The sequence below is a fragment of the Nipponia nippon genome, unplaced genomic scaffold (assembly GCF_047370975.1).
Source record: "Nipponia nippon isolate SJK-2023a ecotype South Korea unplaced genomic scaffold, ASM4737097v1 scaffold_4, whole genome shotgun sequence".
Classification (NCBI taxonomy): domain Eukaryota; kingdom Metazoa; phylum Chordata; class Aves; order Pelecaniformes; family Threskiornithidae; genus Nipponia; species Nipponia nippon.
This window is the reverse complement of record NW_028262358.1, coordinates 126,708,021-126,730,652: the sequence shown is the minus strand read 5'-3', so window position 1 is coordinate 126,730,652 and position 22,632 is coordinate 126,708,021. Positions and strand designations below refer to the sequence as shown.

Sequence of the window (22,632 nt, the reverse complement as noted above, 5' to 3'; positions counted from 1 at the left end):
CCGCGTCCCGCCGCGACCCACGGAACCGGGGCTGCGGGGCCGCAACCGCACGCGTCCGCGCGTGAACAGGAGGCGCCCGGGCGGGACGGGGCCCCGCACCGCGGGGGGGCCGGGCGTGGGGCGGAGCGGGGGGGGCAGCGGGGCCGGTACCGGTGTCGTGACGGCACCGGGCGCCACCACTCAGCAGGGCAGAGCGCGGGATGGCGGCGGGAGGAGGCCGCAGCGGGAGCGAGCACCGCGCCCGCCCCAGGAAACCGGTACCAGCGAGGTACAACCGTTTCTGTCCTTGGCACCGCCACGCCAGGGGAGAGCGCGAACGCAGTCCCCCACTACCACAAATTACGCAGTCGAGTTTCCCGCATTTGGGGAAATCGCAGGGGTCAGCACACCCGGAGTGCAGGGGGGGGAAGCCTCGCCCTGGGAAAACCACCTGCCTGATCATGGTGTCTCCCCTGCCAGGTAAGTATGCACCCCCACGCCCCGCCACACCCCCGCACCCCCGCCCACACACACTCAGCGCACGCACACGACACCCCGCACGACCACGACCACGACAACAACCCGCGCCGCACGCGCCCCGCGACACGACGCCACAAACACCCCGCGCCGCGCCCGCGCGACACGCTGCCCCTCGCCGACCCGGCGCCAGGGGGTCCCGGCAGCCCGCGCGCCGCTCATCTCCATGGGCACGCCCACAGACCAGCACGCCACGCCTCCGCCCCAGGCCCCGCGCCGCTCGCACTCCGCGCCCCGCCCCGGCCCCGCGCCCCGCCCCCCGCCCCGGCCCCGCCCCGGCCCCGCGCGGGCCTCGCTCTGCCAGAGCCGAGCCGGACCGGGCTGCAGCCGCAGCACCGGCAGAGCGCGGCCGCCGCGGGGCCAGCGGCGGGAGGGGACCCAGGGACCGCCCGGGGCAGGGTCCTCCGGCGGGGAGGCGGAGCGGCCGGGGCTGTCGGGGGCTCGGGGCTGTCGGGGGCCCGGGGTGTCGGAGCCTGGGGCCGGAGGTGTCGGGGGCCGGGGGCGTCGCAGGGACACGAGCTCCGGCCGCCGCTGGCCCGAGGGGCCCCGCTCGCCACGGGCCCGCGGACGCCTCCCCGGGCCGCCGAGGCGGAGGGGTTTTACCGGTTCCTCCCCCGCGGCGCTGGGGCCCTTCCAGCGGCCTCCAAAGCCTCTGCCCTCGGGCACGCCGGCGGCCCGGGCACAGGGACGGGACGGGGACGGGCTGGGCGCCGTCCCCCTCCCCTCGCCCCGAAGCGCTGCAGGGAGCCGCAGCGGCAGCGCTCGGGGCTCGGGGGCCGTGCAGGGGAAGGGGCTGAGACGGCACCAGCCCCCCCGAGGAACCTGGCCGGCGATGCTCGGCTCCCCCCACCGGCACGCGGCTCTGGCGCGGCCGCCGCAGCCGGCTGTTACGGATCTACGCGCGCCGGCCGCCAGGACGGGGTCCGACCCTGGGATCCTGCCAGTTAACGTCAGCGCCGAGCGAAGGTTTCCCGTTCCTCCTTTATCAGCTCCCAGGTCACAGCTCGAGCTGGCTGCCTCCGGAGGGGCCCCCCCAGGTCACCCCCTCAGTTATACCCGTACCGCCCGGCACGCGATCCCCAAGCCCCATCGCTTGAGTCTGCCCAGTGGGCCCCCGTTTTCTTATCAGCCTTCGCTGTCGCTGGGCTGGCCTGCTTCCGAAGTGACCTCGTTCCCTCGGGATCGTCTCCTTGGTCCTTATCTTCTTCGTTCCGCTCCTCTCTGCTGGATTCAGCGAGGTCTGTGTTTGCAGCACCAGTTCTATCAAAACGTTTACTCTCGGTCAGCCCTCGTGGCCTAAGGCTTCCACTGCTTTAGCTCCCGGTGCTAAGCTGCTAATGCCAAACGCGGCTGCTCAGCGAGAAGGCGGCAGTTAATCAAATTCCTTCTACAGCAGCGGCACAGCCGCCCCGCTCCCGTGCCCGCCGGGCCCACCCCAGCCAGGCGGCTGGCGGCTGTGCCGCAGGATCGCTCGGCTCCAGCTGTCTCTCCTGCGCCTGTTGCCCAGTTACTTCTCTGTCGGCGACGTTAATCCGGGGTGGACGAGAGCAAGGGAGAGCTTTAGCAAAGCCACCGAGCTAACGGCCACGCCGGGAAAGCGGGAGTGTATCTCAGGACGCAGCTGACCGCGTGCCGGCTCGGCCGGGATGGAGTCGCCTTTCGGCGCAGCAGCCCCGGCGGTGCCGCGCTCTGCCCCACGCGTGGCTGGCGCAGGGCTGGCGATGCCCCGCGCTTCGGCTGCTGCGGAGCGGTGCTGGCACCACACCGGGGCGTCCTCTGCATCCCCGGGCAGCAGCTGGGGGGGGCAAGGGGCCGGAGGGGACCCAGCAGGGACAGCCGACCCCAGGGGTATTGCACCCTGTGGGCTGTCCTGCTCAGGGGTAAAAGGGTGGGGTGGGGTGGGGTGGGGTGGGATATTTCAGCTGGAAGGGACCTACCAGGATCATCTGGTTCAACTGCCCGACCACAAGTTAAAGCACGTTATTAAGGACATCGTCCAAAGGCCTCTTCAACACCCACAGGCTTGGGGCATCCACCACCCCGCCAGGAAGCCTGTGCCGGGCCTTGACCACCCTCTCGGTAAAGAAATGCTTCCTCATGTCCAGCCTGAGCCTCCCCTGATGCAGCTTTGAGCCGTTCCCAGGCGTCCCGTCCCTGGATCCCAGGGAGAAGAGATCAGCGCCTCCCTGTCCACATCCCCTCCGCAGGAAGCTGCGGGGAGCAATGAGGTCGCCTCTCAGCCTCCTTCCCTCCGAACGAGAGAAGCCCAGAGCCCTCAGCCGCTCCTCAGAGGCCATGCCTTCCAGCCTCGTCACCAGCTGAGCGCTCCTCCTCCGGAGGCGTTCGAGGACCTTCACGTCCTTCCCAAACGGCGGGGCCCAGCCCTGCGCACAGTACCCCAGGTGAGGCAGCAGCGGCGCTGACTACAGCGGGACAATCCCCCCTCTTGGCCGGCCGGCCACGCTGTGTTCGATGTCCCCCGGGACGCGGTTTGCCCCCTCGGTGCCAGGGCACACTGCTGGCTCCTGTTGAGCCTGCTGCCGACCAGCACCCCCAGACCCCTTCCTGCAGGGCTGCTCCCCAGCCGCCGCTCTCCCAGTTTGGACTTGTGCCCGGCGTTACTCTGTCCCGGGTGCAGAATCCGGCATTTGTTCTTGTTACATTTCATGCCGCTGATGATTGCCCAGTCCTCCAACCCATCTGGATCCCTCTGCAGGGCCTCTTGGCCCTCAGGAGAGTCAACAGCACCTCCCAGTTTGGTATCGTTGCCGAACTTGCTAATGGGACGTTCAACTCCTGCACCCGGATCGCCGATAAATATATTGACCAGCGCTGGGCCTAGGATTGAGCCCGGAGGAGCACCGCTGGTGACCGGTCGCCAGCCAGACGCAGCCCCGTTCCCTGCAGCCCTTTGAGCCCTGCCGTTCAGCCAGTTCTTCACCCGGTGCACCGCGAACCCGCTCGTCCCACAGCTGGACACCTTGTCCGGCAGGATGCCGTGAGGGACGGTGCCAAAAGCCTTGCTGAAATCCAGAGAAACTACATCCACCGCCTTCCCTTCAGCCGCTGGGCGGGTGACCTTATCACAGAAAGATACCCAGTGAGTCAGGGCTTTCCCTTCGGGAACCCGTGCCGACCGCGCCTGACGACGGCGGTGTTCTTTAGACGCCTTTCGGTAGCACCCGGGACGCTCTTCTCCGTGGTTTTCCTGGGCGCTGAGGCCAGACTCCCAGGTCTGTCGCTTGCCGGGTCTTCCCCACGCCCTTCGGGACAGCTGGAACAACCTCGGCCAGCTTCCAGCCAGCGGGGGCCTGCCCAGACTCCCGAGACCTTCGGCAGGCGATCGAGAGGGGTCCTGCCGTAACGTCCGCCAGCCCCTTCAGCGCTCCGGGGTGAATCCCACCGGGCCCCGCGGCCTTGCGAACGTTCAGCGGGTACAGCCGGACCCCGGCAACGTCGGTGCCCGCAAGCGGGGAGTCCCTGTTCCCGCAGCCGGGGTCCCCCGACTCGGGGACCGGGCAGCCCCCGGTCTGTCAGCAGGATTAAAGACGGAGGCAAAAGCCGCACCGAACGCCTCTGCCTTTCCTTCCCCCCGGGTGCTGGGCGTCCATCTTCGAGAAGCCTCGGTCCCACGTTTTCCTTAGGCCTCCCCTTGCTGGTGACGCCCTCGGAAGCCTTTCTCGCCTGCCACGGCACCAGCCAGCGCCAGCTCCAGCCGAGCGTCGGCCTTTGGCGTTTGCTCCCCCGGGTGCGAACCAGGGCTCCGCGCGCCTCCTGCGGCGCCCGACCTCGCCTCCCGGGACGGAGCCGCGTCCTCGTCCTCCGCGCCCCACGAGGAGGCCCCCGCTCAGCCCGGGCAGGTTCCCCGGGGCCGCCGCGCAGGGGCTCCCCGAGCAGCTCGGGGTCGGCTCCCCGGCTCCCCCGGAGCCGCTCGGCCGCCCTCCTCTCTCCCGACACCGACGACGGCGGCCCCAGCGGGTGGCGGTGCCCGCGGCCGGGCCAGGCCCCGCCGCCCGCCCGAGCCCCGCCCCGGGCACGGCGGGAGCCGGGGGGCCCCTTCCCGCCGGCGCCCGGGCCCCCTCGCAGCGGGGCTCATCGTCCGCCGCGGCGCGGCCGGGGCGGCCCGGGGCCGCGGGTCGGGGGGCGGCGCCGGCGTTCCCGGCCGCGGGGAGCCGAGCGCCGGGGCCCGCCGAGCGGAGCGGCTCTGGGCCGGGGCCGGGGCCGGCTGCCGGCGGGGGGCGCGGGGCAGCGGCCCCCGGCACCGGCGCGGCGGGAGCGAAGAGGCTGCGGGCGGCGGGAGCGGGCCCTGCGCGGCGGCGACGGAGCGGTGCCGGGCGGGAGGGGGAGCGGAGGCCCCGCCCCGCCCGGTCTGGCCCCGCCCCTCGGCCCGCGCCCCGCGCCGCTGCCGGCGGCGCCGCTCCGGGGGGCGTGGCGTGTCGGTCTGTGGGCGTGCCCATGGAGATGAGCGGCGCGCGGGCTGCCGGGACCCCCTGGCGCCGGGTCGGCGAGGGGCAGCGTGTCGCGCGGGCGCGGCGCGGGGTGTTCGTGGCGTCGTGTCGCGGGGCGCGTGCGGCGCGGGTTGTTGTCGTGGTCGTGGTCGTGCGGGGTGTCGTGTGCGTGCGCTGAGTGTGTGTGGGCGGGGGTGCGGGGGTGTGGCGGGGCGTGGGGGTGCATACTTACCTGGCAGGGGAGACACCATGATCAGGCAGGTGGTTTTCCCAGGGCGAGGCTCCCCCCCTGCACTCCGGGTGTGCTGACCCCTGCGATTTCCCCAAATGCGGGAAACTCGACTGCATAATTTGTGGTAGTGGGGGACTGCGTTCGCGCTCTCCCCTGGCGTGGCGGTGCCAAGGACAGAGCTGAGCGGGCCCGGTGTCACGGAGCCGGTATCTCAACGGCTTGGCGGGGCCGGCGCGCCTCCCCGCGGCTCCCGCCGGGACTGCTTCCCGGGTTGGGCAGGGCAGTGGCCGCGGGGTGCGGGGCTGATCCCGCGGGGACGGGAGAGGCTGGAGCGGGGCCTGGATGGTGCGAGCGGAGGGCAGAGGCACGGTGCTGAGCGCCTCAGGGGATGGGATGGGGAGAGGAGGAGGAGGAGGAGCAGGAGGAGGGGGAGGAAGGGCTTGCGCTGGGGACGGGAAGGACCAAGTCCAGCAGCGAGGCCAGGGGACGGGAGAGCAGGGACCCCGAGCGCCCCGGGCACCGGCGCCCGCCGCGCCGGGGCTGGGCACGCCGCCGGCACCGGCGGGGCCCGACTCGGCACCCCGCGGCGGCCAGGGCCGCCACACGCCGCCGGGCCGCGGCCATCGCCTCGGGCACCGGGCCACCCGCTCCCGCCGCCCAACGCCCCGCTCCGCCCGCCCCCCAAGTCCCGGCTGCCGCGGACCCCGCCGCCTGCAGCACGGGCCCCCACACCCCAGCCCCAGCCCCAGCCCCGCTCAGCTCTGTCCTTGGCACCGCCACGCCAGGGGAGAGCGCGAACGCAGTCCCCCACTACCACAAATTATGCAGTCGAGTTTCCCGCATTTGGGGAAATCGCAGGGGTCAGCACACCCGGAGTGCAGGGGGGGAGCCTCGCCCTGGGAAAACCACCTGCCTGATCATGGTGTCTCCCCTGCCAGGTAAGTATGCACCCCCACGCCCCGCCACACCCCCGCACCCCCGCCCACACACACTCAGCGCACGCACACGACACCCCGCACGACCACGACCACGACAACAACCCGCGCCGCACGCGCCCCGCGACACGACGCCACGAACACCCCGCGCCGCGCCCGCGCGACACGCTGCCCCTCGCCGACCCGGCGCCAGGGGGTCCCGGCAGCCCGCGCGCCGCTCATCTCCATGGGCACGCCCCTCCTGGCCTGCAGCCCCGCCCCCTCGGGCCGTTCCGCCCTCGGGGCCGCGGAGAAGACGGGGCCGCTCTGTGGGCGGGGCAGATCAGGGCGGGGCCCATACGGGGCGGAGCGCGTAGGCCCCGCCCCGGCCGAGGCGGGACCGCGGCTGCCCCGTCACGTGACGCGGCGGGGCGGGGCGAAGACGTGGCAGCAGCGGCGTGGGGCCCGTGTGCGCGGCTCTAGCCAATCAGCGTGGGCGACGGGCGCACGCGTCCCGCCCCCCCTCCCGCCGGGTGCCGCCGCCTCCCGCTCCCCTGCGCTCGGCGGCGATGGCGGCGGCGGCGGCGGCGGGCCCGGGCCCGGGCCCGGCTTCGGCCGGCGGCGGCCGCTGGGAGGTGGTGCGGAAGGGCCGGCGGCCCGCGGGCGGCCCCAGCAGCCGCCGCGCCCTGGGCGAGGCCAACGCCGGCCGCACGCTGCCTCTGGCGGGTGAGCGCGGCGGGGCCGGGCCGCGTGTGGTGCCGCGGCCGCCGCCTCCTCGGGCCGCGCCGTGCGTGGGACCCGCGGCTCGGGGGGGCCCTGGTTGGGGCCGGTGGGGGCCTCCGTGGGGCCTCCGTGGGGCCTCCGTGGGGCGGGTGGGCCGGCCGCGGCGAGGGGCTGCGGGCCGGGATGCGGGGCCCCTGCGCTGCCCCCGCTGCGGGCACGGCGAGGCCGGGGGTGCGGCGCCCCGGGGCAGTGCCGGGGCTCGGGCCCGGTTCGCCCATGGGCCCGGGGAGCGTCCCCCCGCCCCGGTGCTCTCGCAGCCCCCCGCCACCTTCTCCCCTTTTCCCGGGTTCCAGCTCCCATCGCCACCTCCGACACCATCTTCGAGCTGGGCTTCGAGAAGGCGCTGAAGAAGCAGAACAAGGAGCAGGTCCCTCCCGCCGCTGCGCCCGAGCAGCCCCACCGTAAGCCGCACGCAGGGAAGAGCGCGAAGAAGCCCTCGGCCAACGACGCCAGCGTCAAGGCCGGCAAATGCCGCTCGCTGGAGGAAGCCCTGAGAGCCGTGAGTGTGCCCGGCCGGGCCTCTCGGGTGCCCTGCCCGCGCACGTCTGCGGCCACTCGTCCCCAGGCTGCCCCGTGCCTGCAGGCCTCAGGGCGCCCAGGTCGCTCCTGACCCGTGCTGCTGCAGCGGAGCCGAAGCTCCGGGCGCTGTTGTTCCCTGGCCCTCGCCGAGGCCGGCTGGTGTTCCGGCAGCACGCGCTCTCCGCCGCATCGGGAGCGAGAGCCTGGGTGCCCGGCGCGTTGTTAAATCTGGTTGAAAGTAGCGACACAGAGCACGGTGCCCTGTTTCGGTTCAGCTTTACCACGGGGGTTCCTCGCACCTTGGGAGGAGGAGGAGGCAGCCAGCACCCCAGCCCCTCTGTGCCGTGAGACCCCCGGGCTCGTTACCGCGTCCTCGCCTTCACGCAGGGACGAGCACTCCTGCCTGCCGCCGGCCGCAGCCCAGGGCGGTCGCGTTTGCCATGGGAGCGGAACAGATGGCGCTCGGCGCTTTGGCGAGCGCGGGGCTGGCCTGGGAGATCGGTCTCGTGCTTGAAGTGGTGCTTTTGCTGTAGGCAGGAGGCAGCTGGAAGGGAATTTCTGGTTTCTTTCTTCACCCACTCCCTGTCTGCTGTCTGGGAGGAATCCTGAGAAGTGCCACCGGTGAAGCCTCCTCCCTGTCGTACCGCTGAGGTCCTGGGGAGCCGTTTCTGCAGCTCGTGCTCCCCGCGCTTCAGATGAATCTGCAGAACTCGTTTGTCTTCCTCCCGCCTGCTCTTGTGGTGTCTGAGCATGGACAGGTTTTAGAAAGGAACCCTGAATTAACTCTATGGAGGCAACGTGTCCGCTGGGAAAGCGGCTGCCTGGCAGAGCTCTCCCGCAGCCGTCGCCCGTCCGGCTCCTCGCTTTCACCCAGGTGCCGCGTCTTGCTCGTGCCCTGAGCGCTTCTGGTCTCCCCCGCCACAGGGGTGGGGGTTCCCTCCGCTCCACTGAGCACAAGCGGTTCTCCACGTCCAGCTTTTGCGCACAGAGACAGCTCAGAGCAGAATTCACGTCTGTTATTTCTGTGTGTCATGGCAGATATTGCTCAGGGAGAGCGGCCGGGGGCTGAAGCGCGGTTGCCCTGTAGCTGCTCTGCACAGCTCAGCAGTGACAAATGCCACCGTGCAACTGTCGCTCCATCAGCTCCGTTGACAGCGTCAGTTTTTTGACATAGCAGCAGTTATTTTTTTTCTTATTCCTCTTTTCAAAATGGTTGCTGAAATAAACATGCAACGAAAGGTGCCCAGCTCAGACGTAATAACGTGCTGTGGCTGAAATCCACCGCCTACAGAAATGTTAGACTGCAAAACTTGGAACAGGCGTTAAAGTTGTGCTGCAGCTCCTCAGCTCCCTGAAGTGCAGGCAGGGTATCTGTCCCCGCGAGCTTGTGGATCATCTGAGTTTAAAAGCAGACGATAAGCACGTTTCGCGGCAGATAGAGGAGGAGGAAGGTGAGGGGATGCGAGCTGCTGTCTGTACTCGTGGTTTGTCGGTTGCAGGTCGTTAATCAGGTTGGTCTTGATGATCTTGGCTGTTTTCTCCTTCGCGGACGCTGGGCGCAGAGTTGCCTGACGGTGCTGGTACAAACTGGTGACGCTGGGCTGATCCACACTGAGCTGTGGCCTCGTGCTGCTCGCTGCCCGGAGCGAGCCTTTGAGGACGCCGGCACGCTCCTCGGCGGTTTCCACGGGCGGCCGGTCCCAGGCGGTGCTCGCCGCAGGCCATGCGGGAGCGCAGAGCGGCGGAGCCCCGGCTGGCGCCGGCGCGAAGGTGGAGCGGGGAGCGAGGAAAACCCCGGCGTTCCCCGGGGGCGGCTCTGAGGAGGGAGAAGAGCTGGTTCCTGCGGCTGTGCCAGCGCAACCCGTCCTCCTGACGTCTCTGTTGGCTCTGGGGCTTTCTGCAGCCCCTCTGGTGCCGGGCGTCTGCAGTTCCCCACGTGGGTTTTGTTATTCCCCAGTAGCAGTCTTTGCTGATCTGAAGAAAACGTGTTTCCAGTACAAAACTAAATGCTGTTTCCAGGCCAGCACTCCTGTTCGCATTGGCGGCTGGTGGATTGGAGGGGGGTTCCATGCGGGAAGGGCGGTGTTCTCGGGGTGAAGGTGGGGAGCGTTTCCCTCCGTGCCCAGCAGCTCCTTAGGAGCTGAACTTAACTCTCTTCTTTCCACGCGTTTTGACCAGATTTGTGCATCCCGGGTTGAATTTGTCCGTCTGTCTGTCTGTCGCTTCCAGCTCAACCTGGCGGATCTGCAGAAGGAACTGGATAAAAGCCAGAGCGTGTTCCCCGAGAACCCCTCCGTCTGGGTGAAGGACCTGGCCAGCTATCTCAACTACAAGCTGCAGGCGCCCAGGAGCGACCCCATGCTCAGCCAGCACCCCCATGGTCAGTGGCGTTTACCCTGCCCCGCGGCCGGGGGGTCCCCACCCCGCACCTTCGCTCTGGAGCGGCTCTGTGCTTCGCAGAGCAATGGGGCCAGCGCTTCCCCGCGGCTGGGCCAGCTCAGCGTGGCCCTTAAAACCACGGGGTGATGGGGCAGCCGGGCACAGGGAGCGGCTCGGGACGCAGCCGGGAAGAAGCAGCCTCTGACCGCTCCACCCCCGCCAACCTTAGAGAATCATTTGGGTTGGAAAAGAGCCTTAAGGTCACCGGGTCCAACAGTCTTGGTCCCAGCAGGAAGACTCGAAGGGGTTCAGTGCCACATAAATCCCTTTGGCTCCATCCGTGCCAGGTTCATTTTGTACAGGTTTCTTAAGAGTACAGGTTAAAGGGCAGCTCGCTAAAGAGGCAGTTTTCAGGAACGTGGGAGCGGACAGGACCAAAACAGTCACAGATGGGAACGGAAAAAGTCTCTCGTTTTCACCTGAGGCGAATGGGGTCCAGCCTGTCTCACAGTCCGGGCTTGTTCCCTGTCAACTGAGATGTTTGGGCTTTTCTTTACTTCCCCCCCCCCCCCCCCCAAACAGGTTTTTTTCTGTGCCAAAACCGTCTTAGGAAACTTGGTAGTGCAAAAAGGCACAAGACTGTGTTCTTTATTCAACAAATAACATGGGGATTATTTGCTCGATTCTGTGATATCACTACAACTGACTTCCCTTGACTACAAAGACAATGAAATTGTGTATCCAGTTGGCAAATTAGAGACTTTCCCTGGTTGCCCCTTCTCCATAAGGACCCGTGACCTGTTCCTACTATTGTGGGATTCAGGAATCTGCTCGCAGGTATCCGCACTCAGCTTTAAAGGGATATTCCGGCTGGATTTCCCTTTCGTGCCTGATGTGTTGGTCTACACTTGCTTTGAGCACTTGTTGCTGGGTGACAATGGGTCAAAGAGCAGAATCTCCTCTCAAAACCTGTGTATATCCTGCAGCACCAACATTTGACAGAAAGCAATCCTTTCTTGCCGAATTAGATGCGTCTAACGTAGAATAACTAAGAAAGAAGTCGCTTGTTGACCCTGTGGTGTATGAGGACAAGGCGCTTCTCTGCGAGCGCCTCGCGCGCTGGGCCAGCTTCTCCTTGCAGCTGCAGCTGAAAGTCTTGCAAACTGGTGCTCACTAAACTCTTCCTCCTCCTCTGTTGGCTCCAGACTATCCGTACTGCCTGGTGAGCAAGGAGCTGAAGAACATCATCAGATCCCTGCTGGCGAGGTCGTCTAGCGTGCTGGAGCTCTTCTTCGACCACTGTATTTATACCATGCTACAGGAGCTGGACAAAACCCCAGGTAAGATGCAGTCGGTGCAGGTCCGGGGCACCGACGCGCCCATTGTGCTCTCTTAGCGTGGCCATCCTTCTGCAAGGCGGTCTGGTGCTGAGGCTTTCTGACCGTGGGGATGCTGCTGCTCCTCGTCACCTCTTCTAAGAGCTCTTCGGGACTCCTCTGTGGAGAAGGTGAGGTGGGAAACTCCTTCTGCACCTCTTGCCTGCGGTGAGGGGCTGTTCCCACCCAGGCGGCTCGTTGGTGTGGTGCAAAATGCTGCTGCTGGGCCTCCGGGGTTTCAGGCTGGAGGAGCCATAGCAGGCGTAGCTGGGGATGAGATACGAGCCCATCACGGTGCTGTCAGGGAGAGAGTTGCAGAAGGGAGGATACGTGGTGGGAAGTGCCTCTCCGAGGGCTTTCACATTTCTGCTGCCAAAACCAGCACAGGTGTGTGTTGCTGCAGCTTGTAAAGTGGGGTCTTTTGGCCTTAAGAAACCTGGCAAAAGCTGGTTTGCTGCTGTGCTGCGGTAATGGTGTTCCCTACGAAGCGAGGGGTCCCGTCTGAGCGGCCGTGCGGGGAGCAGGCAGCTGTTTCTGCCCTCTGACACAGAGCGTGCGAACGCCCAGCGACATTCCCTGGGTGTTCAGGCATCCCGAATGACAGCGATGGCCTGCTGCTTTCACCCGGGTGTCAGACACAAACCCTAAACGCCCGTTGCCGTACATCACCTGCCACGCCGTCGGCTGCCGGTAGCTTTAGCAGCAGCACCCGAGTACTGCCTGTCCCCAGCCCCGGCTCTGCTGTCTCCTGTGCTGAAGGGCCAGTGGCCCCGTGCGCGGTTTGTTTCCATCACAAAACCCGCCTGACTTGATCAAAACGACGGGACGTAATAGCACGAAACAGTTGTTAGCAAATGGTCGAGGCGCTGCTTTGCTTTGGGAGTTGCGTTCGTGTGTAATTCGGGAAGATGCTTGGTGTTGGTGGAGCTGCTGCGAGGTCGGTCCGTGACGGGGAGGACTGAGGGGCTCCATGGGGCGCTGCGGCTGTGCCGGGCTCTGCCGCCACTGCTGCAACCTCGCACAGCCGCTGCCCTTGCGTCGGCCCGACCGCTGTGGGCTGGTGTGGCCGATGCATCTGGCGCGAAAGCCGGGTGCGTCCCAGGGGAGGGTCATGGCAGCAATGGGACCGTGCTGGAGAGCAGGACTGGCCCAGGGGGCAGCCAGCCCCTGCCTGGGGGGCAACCAGCCCCTGCCGTGGCCATGCCACCCATCCCAGGGTTCAGCAGAGCTGGAGGGGGTCGCTGGATGGTGCCTGGGAGCCAAGGGGGTCCCCTGAACCCTCCTTTGAATGTGAACAAGGGGGAAATGAGCCCTTGGAAGTTCCCGGACTTGGGGCTGTGAGGGTGATGGTTACCGTGCCTGCCTGCCGCTGCTTTGGAGGGCAGAGCTGGGCCGGGGGGGCTTGAGGAAGCTGCCGATGGTTTTCTGAGGGTCTGTGGGGCCTGTCCTGCTCCTGTGGGCTGGAGCCCTGTAGTGGGGGGTCCTGGGCAGAGGGCGGGTGGGGGGCAGTGCCAGGGAGGGAGCAGGCCCCACGCTGCTGTGCTGGGGCTCGTGCCCGGGTGAGCAGGGCAGGTCTGTGCAGAGGGGAGGGAGACGCGTGAAGCGGCCCGTGGCTGAGAAGGCCTCTTCTGTGCTCTGTTTCAGGGGAGTCTTTGCACGGGTACAGGATCTGCATCCAGGCGGTGCTTCTGGACAGGCCCAAAATCGCCACGATGAACCTGGGCAAGGTGAGCGGGACACCTGGGTTGGCAGGCGCTTTCCAGGCAGATGCACTAACCTGGCGGTGCTGCTCCTCCTCCCGCCCCAAGGATCTCCCAGAGCGGCCGGACGATGAGCATCATTCCTGTTAATCAGAATTCCTTTGGGAGCTGTCGGGGTTGTCCCGCGCGCAAAGCCCTTGGGCCTCTCTGTGCTGGCAGCCCACGCAGAGAGACTGGTACCTCCAGTATCTCCCCTCCTCCCCAGATGTGCTGGAGCCGCTGTCAGCACCAGCGTCCCCCCGGTGTCTTTTCTTTAAAAACCTTGTCCCAAGCTTGTGCTCCCTCTCTGCCGCACGCTCTGTGCTCCGCTGCTCTCGGAGGGAGTGGGATGTGTGGCTGAGCTCAGTGGTGAGACAGCCGTGGGACAGAAATGAGGGGTTTTGGGGTCCCACTCCTTCAAAGCAAGCGGGCGATGGCTGCAGCTGTGGCTCGGCTGCCGCCCAACACCATGTGGTGCTGGCAGATCTGCTTCCCCAGGGCCGGGGTTTGGGGTTCTGCCTGCCCCCAGCCGGCACGGCTCCTGGATTTGCCTGGTGCTGAGGGTCCCTCCCGGGGGGCTGGGGGCTCTGCCTTGCTCTGGGGGCTGCTCCCTGCCAGGCCGGGCAGCCCAGGGCCCGGTGGAGCCGCCGTGGTCCCGCAGCACTGGCGGCCCCGTGAAGCGACGTGGCTCCGGACTCATTTGCGACAGCGTTGAGGTGGGACGGGCTGAGGCTCTTCTCGATTAACGCGTCCTTGTCTTCGCCCCAGTACTTGGAGGTGCTGCGGTCCCACCAGAACAGGCCAGCAAAATGCCTTACCGTCCTCTGGGCGCTGGGACAGGCTGGATTTGCGGATCTCCACGAGGGCCTGAAAGGTGAGAGCCGGGAGCAGCAGGCTGGGTGCCTGTCCCTGCCGAGGGGGCTCCCCCGCCCCTGGGAACACGGGGAGAGCGGGGCTGGCGCCCAGTGCTGCCTGCATGTCTCCACTCCCGCTGGCATTACCGCTCAGGTGCGGGGTCTGCTTCAAAACATGCTGTCCCGCTGCTGAAATGCTGGAGAGGGGGCTGTAAGGGGGTCCTGGGGGTGGTGGTAGTCAAACGGCTCCAGGGGGACTCCTGGGAACGGGGATGTCTGCAGCTGCTGTGAGTGCCTGCCGGCACGGGCACACCAGGCCTGTCAGATGCAGGAATTGGGAGCAGAATTGTAGAATTGTTTGCATTGGAAAAGATCATCGAATCCAGCCGAGCAGTGGTGTCCCCAGCGCTGCGGTGGGGCTGGGTCGGGGTTTGCTGCCTGGCATGTTGTGTGCGACGCTGCTCGCTGGGACAGACTGCTCGTTGTGCCTCGTGCGTGCCCTCATTCCTCAGCCATATATGCTCAGGCTAGTCGCCACCGCAGAAGGGGAGCGACTTGTGCTGAAGTGTGTTTATAGAGGCGCAAACACTCGGTGCTTAGAGTGGCGACGTTGTAGAGCTGCCTGAAGTGGTTAATTACTTTTGGGGGAAGCTGGAGACGTCGCAAGAAGCACGTTGCTTACAGAAGGGGGAGTTCAGATCTCCTGCCGAGCCTTGGTGGCCCCTCTGCAACGACAGAAACTGCCCTTATGGCATCTTGTCTCTGGAGAGCATCTTCCTCCGGCTTGGAGAGGGAAATCGCTGGATGCCAGGAGGAACCGTCCTGCCTGGAAAGACGGGGAGCGTGCTCTTCTGCCATTCCTCTGCGAGCAGAGCAGGCGAGGTAGCGCAGCCACCCTGGAGCCCTTCTTGAAGGGTCAGTCTGTCTGTCCGGTCACCTGCCAGGCGTTTTTGAGTGGGGAAAATGTCCTGGGTTTAAATGTAGCTGCGTTCCTAGCACCTGAGCGTTCCTCTGCTTTTCAGTTGCTGCTTGCGGACCCGAGGAGCACCTGTGCTGATGGAAGGAGCAGGCGGTGCGGCCGGGGAGCACTCGGTGTCACCTGCGGCATGGGGATACAGCAGGAGCTCTCCTGCTCCCCGATCTGACCGCTGCCTCTCTCCCGCAGTGTGGCTCGGCGTCATGCTCCCGGTGCTCGGCATCAAGTCTCTCTCCCCATACGCTGTTGCCTACCTGGACCGCCTGCTGATGTGAGTTACGCCTCACTTTCATTATTGGGGTATCTTCGTTAAGAGGAACGAACGCCTGCCTGGGCTGCTGGGCGCGCTGTGACTGTCTGCGTTGCGCTGGTGGAAGGCATGCGCGAGAGCGCGAGGAGTGGGTGTGCGGCCCTGCAGAGCCTGCAGCCGTGGGCTTGCCGTGCGGGTTAGCTCTGATCTTTGGAGGCTGCCTGTTGTGTCGGGTGTCCAGACAGCAGTCGTGGCACCTCCCGATCGCATCTGGCACCGTGATGGCTGCTGGTTCTGCAATGGCTCTGTAGAAATGCCGGGTTTCTGTGCAGGTTTCCTCTCTGCCGCTGCTGGTGCCTTTCCTAAAATGAGGTGGGCAGGCGGTGGAGGGGGAGCAGAGCCCTTCCCTGGCCGGCCCTGCTCGCCTCCCTGAGGCAGGCAAGCGGCTGAGCTGCCCCTCAGCTCCAGGTGGGGCGGCGGGACAGGGTGCTCTGGTGCCACAGCTCGAGGCCACAGCAGCGCTGGTGCGACCCTGTGGGTGCCCTGTGCCAGGAAAAGGCTTCTCCGGTGCCGGCGTGCCTTATCGCCTGTCCCCGCATGCCTGGAAGAGCAGCTCCCACTCTGAGGGCTGGTGGTGTCTGTGCCTGGAGGGACAGCGCGCCGAGGACAGGGTCCCATTGCTGCCGGCTGCTGCGGCGCACAGGCGCGTTGGGGCTCCCAGCTGCGGCAAGAGGTGCTGGCAGTATCTGCCGGTGCAGGCAGATGAGCTTTTCCCTGCGAGGAGAAGGGAGGTGGCGTTTGGCTGGAGGTCGGGGACAGGCGGCTCTGCTGGCCTCAGCACGGGCGAGGGCAGCCATGTCTCCGGCATTGCCCCCTTGGCACAGTGTAACCCCAGCCGGCAGCTAAGCCCCACGCTCGCTCCCCCCGGTGGGATGGGAGAGAGAATGGGAAGGGTAAAAGCGAGAAAAGTCATGGGTTGAGATAAGAACAGTTTAATAGGTAAAGCAAAAGCCGCACATGCAAGCAAAGCAAAGCAAGGAATCCATTCCCTCCTTCCCATGGGCAGGCGGGTGCTCAGCCATCCCCAGGAAAGCAGGGCTCTGTCGCACGTAACGGTGACTTGGGAAGACAAACACTGTCACACCAAATGTCCCCCCCTTCCTCCTTTTTCCTCCAGTTTTGTTACTGAGCATGGCGTCCTGTGGTGTGGGGCAGCCCTTTGGTCACTGGGGGCAGCTGTCCCGGCCGTGCCCCCTCCCAACCCCGTGCCCCCGGCCTGCTCGCGGGTGGGGTGGCTGAGAGGCAGAGAAGGCCTTGACTCTGCGTCAGCACGGCTCAGCAGGAACCAAACCATCGCTGTGTGAGCAGCGTTGTTTCCAGCACAAATCCAAAACACAGCCCCATACCAGCTACTGTGAAGAAAATTACCTCTCTCCCAGCCCAGACCAGCACAGGGGGCTGAACCATTACTCCAGCGGCTCCAGCACCCTGCCACACAGCGCAGGTAGCTGGTACTGGGGGAGGTTTGGAGCGGTTTCGTGGTGGGCACCGAGGGGCATCCCCTGCCCTTCCAAAGGGTTCGAGCGGTTTTATTTAAGTTGATTTTTTTTTAATTCCTGCTTCACAGTAACAAGAATGTTGCATTTGGTTTTGCCAGAGGATTTTGTGGAGGTTCATTAAGCCAATCTTCACAGTTCCTCCTGATCTTTCTGAACCTTTATTTAATCAGTTTTCTACAATCTGGTTTCTCTTCTCTGACTGCATTTCATTTATTGGCAAGCCCAGTCACAGGCCTGCCAGACCTCGGTCGCCCGCAGCCGCCTGGGGGGAAAAGAGCACAGGAACCCTTGTGCCTGACAGCAGCAGCGGGTGCCAACGCCACCCCTCGCTCCGGTCACTGCCAGCGGCTCCCCCCTTTTCCCCCTGTGCTTTGGCAGTGGGGCCATGGCAGGAGCGCGGGGACACCGAGAGCACCAGGGACCGGGGGGGCTCCCTGGCCACTGCAGCCCGGGGAGGGGCTGGCCGGCCCCGTCGGCCCCCTGAGGCCACCTGCCTTGTCCCAGGAGTGTGGAGGTAGCTGCCTGTGTCCATCCTGCCTGGCCGGTCGCTGCTGGGAGGGGATAGAGCCCCTGGAGCCCCAGAGCTGCCTGCTGACTGTGCAGGGTGGCTCTAAGTAGCAGCAAAGGTGGAGAACCGTGGTGGCCAGAAACCACCAGCATGTACCTAAGCGGTGTGTCCAGCTGAAGGGAAACGGCCAGGGCTGGGGCCAGGGCAGCCCTTCCCTCCCGGGCCACATTCGGCCGCCGGCACATCTGTCACAGCTCACGGTGTTTGTTTCTGCTGTGCAGGATGCACTCGAACCTGACCAAAGGCTTCGGTATGATTGGACCCAAGGATTTCTTTCCCCTCCTGGACTTTGCCTTCATGCCCAACAACTCGCTGCCGCCCAGGTATGCCAGCACCCCCCCAGTAGACCCCAGCGTGGGCCGCGCTGTGGGGCGAGCACCCGGATCCCCTCGCTGGCCGCTCTCTGCAGCCCCGCTGCTGTCTCCCCTCAGCCTGCAGGAGCAGCTACGGCGGCTCTACCCTCGCCTGAAGGTGCTGGCGTTTGGCGCGAAGCCGGAGACGGCGCTGCACACCTACTTCCCCTCCTTCCTCTCCCGAGCTACGCCGAGCTGCCCTCCCGGCATGAAAAAAGAGGTGAGCCTGGCCCCATGGCTTGGGGCAGCCTTGCTGCACCAGCAAGGAGAGAGAGCCAAGCGGGTCCCGTCCTCCCTCCCCTACCCGCTGCGGTGGGTGTAGGGCTCTGCCATCCGCCGGCCTGGCTCCCTGGCACGCCGGGCGCTGGCCGCCCCTCGTACAGGCTCGGCTCCATTGCGTGGGAGGCTGAACGGGCAGGTGTGAGCGTAAGGTCGTGGTGGGAGCGTGTCCTGGTAAGGGAGGGAGCAGGACCTTCCTGGGAGCAGTGAGCGTCAGGTTAGCGCCCAGCCCGGCCGGCCTGCGAGGCACTGGAGGACGGGTCAGGTTCGGTGGTCCCCCAGCTGCCCGGGGAGGGGGGCTTGGGGAGGGCCCACGGGGCTGCGGCAGGCTGGACACGTGCCATCTAAAGGTGAGGATGGCGGTTGCGGGCTGGGGTTCCTGCTGCCCGCAGCTGGGGTCTGGGAATGCTGGACCTGCAAGTTGTTCGGTGCCCCAGGAGCTGGCTGGGATGAGAGCAGCGAGCCGGCGGGCTTGGTCGGCTGTGCCAGCGTACAGCCTGGGGCACGGTGTGTCCGATGTGCCAGACCCGAGTGATGTGTGTCGCTGTGGGGGTAAGGATGAGGTGTAACGGCCTGCTGTGCTCTCTTCCCAGCTCCTGACCTCCATGAGCCAGTGCCTGAGCCTGGACCCCCTGAGCTTCAGTGTCTGGAGGCAGCTCTACACCAAGCACCTCTCGCAGTCCAGGTCGGTTCGTGCCTGCTGCCCGCCCGCTGCTCTCAGCAGGGCCAGCACCAGCCTGCTCGCATTTAGGAGTGTGTTAAATTGCTTCTCAGAGCTCCTGACCGAGCCCTGCATTCTCTTTCCTCCCATAGTTTGCTGCTGAACCACCTGCTGGAGTCCTGGGACAGCAGCAGCAAGAAGGTAGGAGCTGCGGAAAGGAGGAATTGCGCAGGGTGGGGAGGCAACGTAGCTGTGCTGCTGCAGGAGGTCGCTGCCCAAGCAGCATCCCCGTGGGACCTGTGTGTGCCCACACCTCGCCGCTCCAGCACGCCGGCGGCTCAGTTGGGTCTGCCAGCACGGGCATGTGCCTGCCAGGCTTGAGAGCTGGCACTTTGTCCTGGGAACAGGCAACACGCTGCCCGCGGGCAGGGCGCTTATTTGCTTGCTGACAGAGAGGAGAGCCTCTTTCCCTCGACATGTTGCATCAGGACTTGTATTCCAGATTCAACCCCTGTTAGGCCTCGCTGTCCTGGTGCTGTGACAGGCGGGGAGGTCGTGCTGGCCACGGCTCGGCGTTCCCAGAGGAGCAGCACAGCTCCTGCGGCTCTGGAGCGACGGCTGGCTGGGTCGGCCGAGGCACTTGGTCTCGGTGCGGGAGCCTTGGAGGCGTCCCCACAGCCTGATCCGTCCTGCAGGTCCTCGGTGTTTCTGCCCTTCCCATCTCCTCTCGCTCTGCTCCCTCCTGCAGCCACTGCGGTGCTGGGTTGCATGGGTGCACGGTGCTGCCGGCTCGGGGTGCTTGGGGCCGCGACGCAGCTCTTGCTTTCCCCCAGGTGCGTCAGTCGCTGCAGGAAACGGTTCGCTCATTCAAAGTAACGAACGAGGAGCTGGCGGCGAGAGGGCCCAACAGCGACCAGGATGTGGCTGCCTGCGATGCTGCCTGCAAGGTGAGCCCCGGGCAGGGCCAGGTGGTGCCTGCGGTCAGCCAGTGGCCGGATTTCAGCTCCGTGCTGGGGTTGTGGTCAGCCTCTCCTGCCGCCGGCACGCGCCGGGGTGAGGGCCCCGCAGCGGCGCCTCTGCAGGACGCGCCGGGGACAGATGGTGCTGGCCCTCGTCCATCCTCCCAGCTGCTCGGCAGATGACACTGGTTTCCACTGGGAAGCCGGGGGTGGGCGGCGAGAGCAGCTGTGAGCGCGGTGGCGTGCTGCCGGAGAGCGGTGTGGCTGCGTGGGAACCTCACCAGCCTCGGGAGCCGTGCGGTGACAGGGCCTTGTCCTCCCGCCTGCTCAGGAGCTGCTGCGCAAGATGAAGGGCCGGGGCTTCCCCTGGTCGCGGCTGCTGCTTGTCCTCCTGGTCTTCGCGGCCGGCTTCCTCCTGCACGACGTCCGGACGCACGGCTCCTTCCAGGGTAAGGCGGCGGCTCCACTTGCGGCTTTGCTGCTGGCTTTGTGCGAAAGGGCGTGTGGAGGAATGTCCCCAGAGAGCAATAACTTCACCCTTCTCCGGAGCGAAGCCCCTCCACAGCCCTGCCTTCACCCTGAGCCTGTGCGCTGGCTGCCCTCGAGCAGCGTGGCCCCATCCGTCTGCCTTTGAGCGGGGCGTGCTTGGGGGGTACGTGCGCTGTGTTCCTGGCAGGTTGTGCGGACAGGCCCCCCTGCTGTCCCTTCTCGGGAGGGTTTTCCCCGGGGGTGCCCGAACCCAGGTTTTCTCTCTGCTCAGGAGTTTCTGCCCCTCTTTGTCCCATATCAGAGCGTTTTCCGAGACATTTTGCAGAGCAGCTCAGGCTGTGCATCCCCAGAGAGAGGCTTTGGGGACAGACAGCACGCAGCTTCTGCGGACAAAGCCAAAGGGTTGCTCAGGGAATGGCTCTTGTCTCTTCCAGCCTCCTCTTCTGCTCACTTGCTTCGTTCCTCTGGCATCCTGCCGGCCTCGCAGCAAGCCTGGCAGAAGGTCTCCCACTGCTGCCTCGAGGGGTACAGGTCAGTGGCACCGGCGCTGGTCAGCGGTGTGCGTGGCTGGGTGGGCCTGAAGCTGTTGGTGCAGCACAGAGTGATCTCTTTTTGCTGGGAAAGCGTTCCCCAGCTCTGCCTGGAAGGGCTTTCAGCTCAGTTCTCCTCTTCCCTTGGCCTGGGGCAGCAGCTCCAGGTACCCGCGTGTCCCCGTGGCTCTGCTGGCAGTGCCGGGGCAGCCGGTGGTGCTGGGGCAGCCAGCACTGCCCTCAGCCGGCGCTCGCTCTCTTCCAGGTGGCTGGAGCGGAGCCTGCCGGTCTACGGCTCCCAGGCGGCAGCCGTCCTGCAGCCGCAGCTGGAGCTGCTCTGGGCGAAGAGCGGCGAGGTGGCCCTGTACGCGTCCGAGCAGTGCTCCTCCCTGCTGTCCTGGGTCCGCGAGGGCCTGCCCTGGCTCCCCGAGTGGGTAAGAAGGACGTCCCAGCTGCTGGAGGAGACAAACGCCGGCGTGGCTGTCACTCGCAGGGGCTTGTGAGGCTGAAGAGCCGGTGTCGGGCTCCTGCCAGGTGGCAACGCCGAGGGCGGAGGTGCGGGGAGAGGCCCAGAGGAGGAAGGCGACGTCTCTGTCGCAACTCTTGCCGCGGCCATTGGCTGCGAGCCCGCCGGTGCTGGCGGGTCCAGGGAGCACCGCAGCCGGTCTCGGGTGCCATTCCTCGCCCCACGGCCGCAGCTGCCCCAGCCCCTGCGCGCTCACCCCGGCTGCTGGCAGTGACCCCGTCGGCTCGGAAAAGGCTCAAAGATAACTCACTGGTTTCCTGAAGAGCAGCAGTTTGGTGGAAGGGAGGTGACTTTAGCATCCCACAGAGCAAGCAGCGTGGGTGCTCTGCTGTTTGGTGATGTGCCATATACGAGCCCAACGGTGACTGTGGGGAGGGCTTGGTAGTGCCAGACGATGGGGGAGAGCATGAGGAGGAGGGAGGGGTGATGCCTGCGCGACTGTGGGACAGCCTGCTTCGGCAGAGCCTCCTTCAGGGGTAACCAGGACACCAGGCTCCTTGGGGTCCCCGAGCCCGGCGTGTGAGGGGGAGGTTGGTGTTAAACCTGCGCCGGCTCTCTCTGCCCCTGCAGCTCCAGTCCCGGGTCCCGGAGTCCCTGCTGCACTTCGCCGAGTGCGTCAGAGAGCTGCTGCTCTTCCTGGTGCGGAGCTGCCTGCTGCCGCTGCTGGAGTGCGTGGCCGCGGCGTTCGAGCGGGGCTGGAAGCACTGGGTCGACTCCTGCAAGTGAGCATCCCCGGTGCTGCGGGCCCTGGCAGGGCTCCGCTCCGCTCCCCCGGGGTGCGCTGGGGCCCCGCTGCGGGGGGTCGGTCCCTCGCTGCGGCGGCAGCGGGGTCTCTCCCTGTCCTGGCTGGGGGGGTGGCTCCTGCTCTGGCAGAGGGACTGGGATGCGGCACCATGGCCGGTGCGGCGGAGCTGCGGTCCTGCAGGGAGCCGTGCCTCTGCCACCCAACCTGCGGCCGCCCTGAGCTCTGCACCCGCTGAGGTCTGGCTGTGCTCGCCCCCGTCCCCGACTCCTGCTGCGCCCTGACAGCGGGGCCACCCGTGGGCGTCCGAGCCCAGCGTCACCCCCCTGCCGCCGCGGGAAGCAGCCACACACCGCCGGCGCGGTGCTCCTGCTCTCACCGCAGAACCGGCTCCGTGCCCCCTCCCAGGAGGCGACGGGGCCGATGCTCCCGCGGGGCCGTTGAGGGATGACTTGGGGTTCGCAGCCAGGTCCAGGGGGAGCGGGGCGATGCTGGAACCGCCTGCTGGCGGAACCGGCTGTCCCCGCGCTGCCCTGCTCCTGCCGTGCTCCTGCCGTGCCCCTCCTGCGCTCGGGACGCTGGGGCTGGGTCGCCCCGCAGCCGCCGGGTTCCCTGCCCAAAACCCCTTTTCCTTGTTTTTTTCCAGCGGAGAAGTGACGTGGGCCTGCGTGAGAGAGCAGCTGGCGAGCTTCGCCTCTTCCTCCTGGATTTACCTGCGAGACACAACCCTAGCCCTCAAAAACTGGGCCTTGGCCATGATTTCGGGACCCTGACGCGAGGAGGGGGACGCCGTCGGGCCCTCTCCCGCCGTTCCGGCCACTGGCGGCGGGACGATGCCGGGGGTGAATGAACCGGGGGTGAATGAACCGGACCGGTGATTTTTTGGGTGTTTTTTCCCCGTTTAACGAGTACGGGCGCTCCTTGCCCCTTCCCGGAGGGGGCTCTGCTGCGGACGAGCGCCCCTTGCCCCGGGGCGGGGG

General features: G+C 66.4%; 1 protein-coding gene and 3 non-coding genes across 5 annotated transcripts; 2 read left to right on the top strand and 2 right to left on the bottom strand.

The window, feature by feature from the left end:
- Positions 1–301: 301 nt before the first annotated feature.
- On the bottom strand, positions 302–467 carry LOC148053557 (U1 spliceosomal RNA). Its single transcript, XR_015709034.1, has one exon. It is a non-coding gene; the product is annotated as a U1 spliceosomal RNA (small nuclear RNA).
- A 4,721-nt stretch (positions 468–5,188) lies between these two features.
- Positions 5,189–5,352, top strand: LOC148053556 (U1 spliceosomal RNA). Its single transcript, XR_015709027.1, has one exon. It is a non-coding gene; the product is annotated as a U1 spliceosomal RNA (small nuclear RNA).
- A 626-nt stretch (positions 5,353–5,978) lies between these two features.
- LOC148053555 (U1 spliceosomal RNA) lies at positions 5,979–6,142 on the bottom strand. Its single transcript, XR_015709052.1, has one exon. It is a non-coding gene; the product is annotated as a U1 spliceosomal RNA (small nuclear RNA).
- Positions 6,143–6,664: 522 nt separating this feature from the next.
- TMEM214 (transmembrane protein 214) lies at positions 6,665–22,535 on the top strand. Of its 2 annotated transcripts, XM_087773716.1 has the most exons (17): positions 6,665–6,836; positions 7,187–7,392; positions 9,642–9,792; positions 10,997–11,131; positions 12,812–12,894; positions 13,675–13,780; positions 14,926–15,007; positions 17,335–17,436; positions 17,545–17,686; positions 18,339–18,430; positions 18,559–18,607; positions 19,240–19,353; positions 19,697–19,814; positions 20,289–20,385; positions 20,650–20,818; positions 21,481–21,632; positions 22,299–22,535. In XM_087773716.1, the coding sequence occupies exons 1-17, from the start codon at positions 6,680–6,682 to the stop codon at positions 22,423–22,425; spliced, it is 2,082 nt and encodes a 693-aa protein (XP_087629842.1). In that variant the 5' UTR covers positions 6,665–6,679; the 3' UTR covers positions 22,426–22,535. The 2 variants fall into 2 exon arrangements, with proteins under 2 accessions (XP_087629842.1, XP_087629843.1); XM_087773717.1 differs by lacking the exons at positions 6,665–6,836; positions 7,187–7,392 and adding an exon at positions 7,429–9,511 and having other exon boundaries at positions 9,591–9,792.
- Positions 22,536–22,632: the final 97 nt, after the last annotated feature.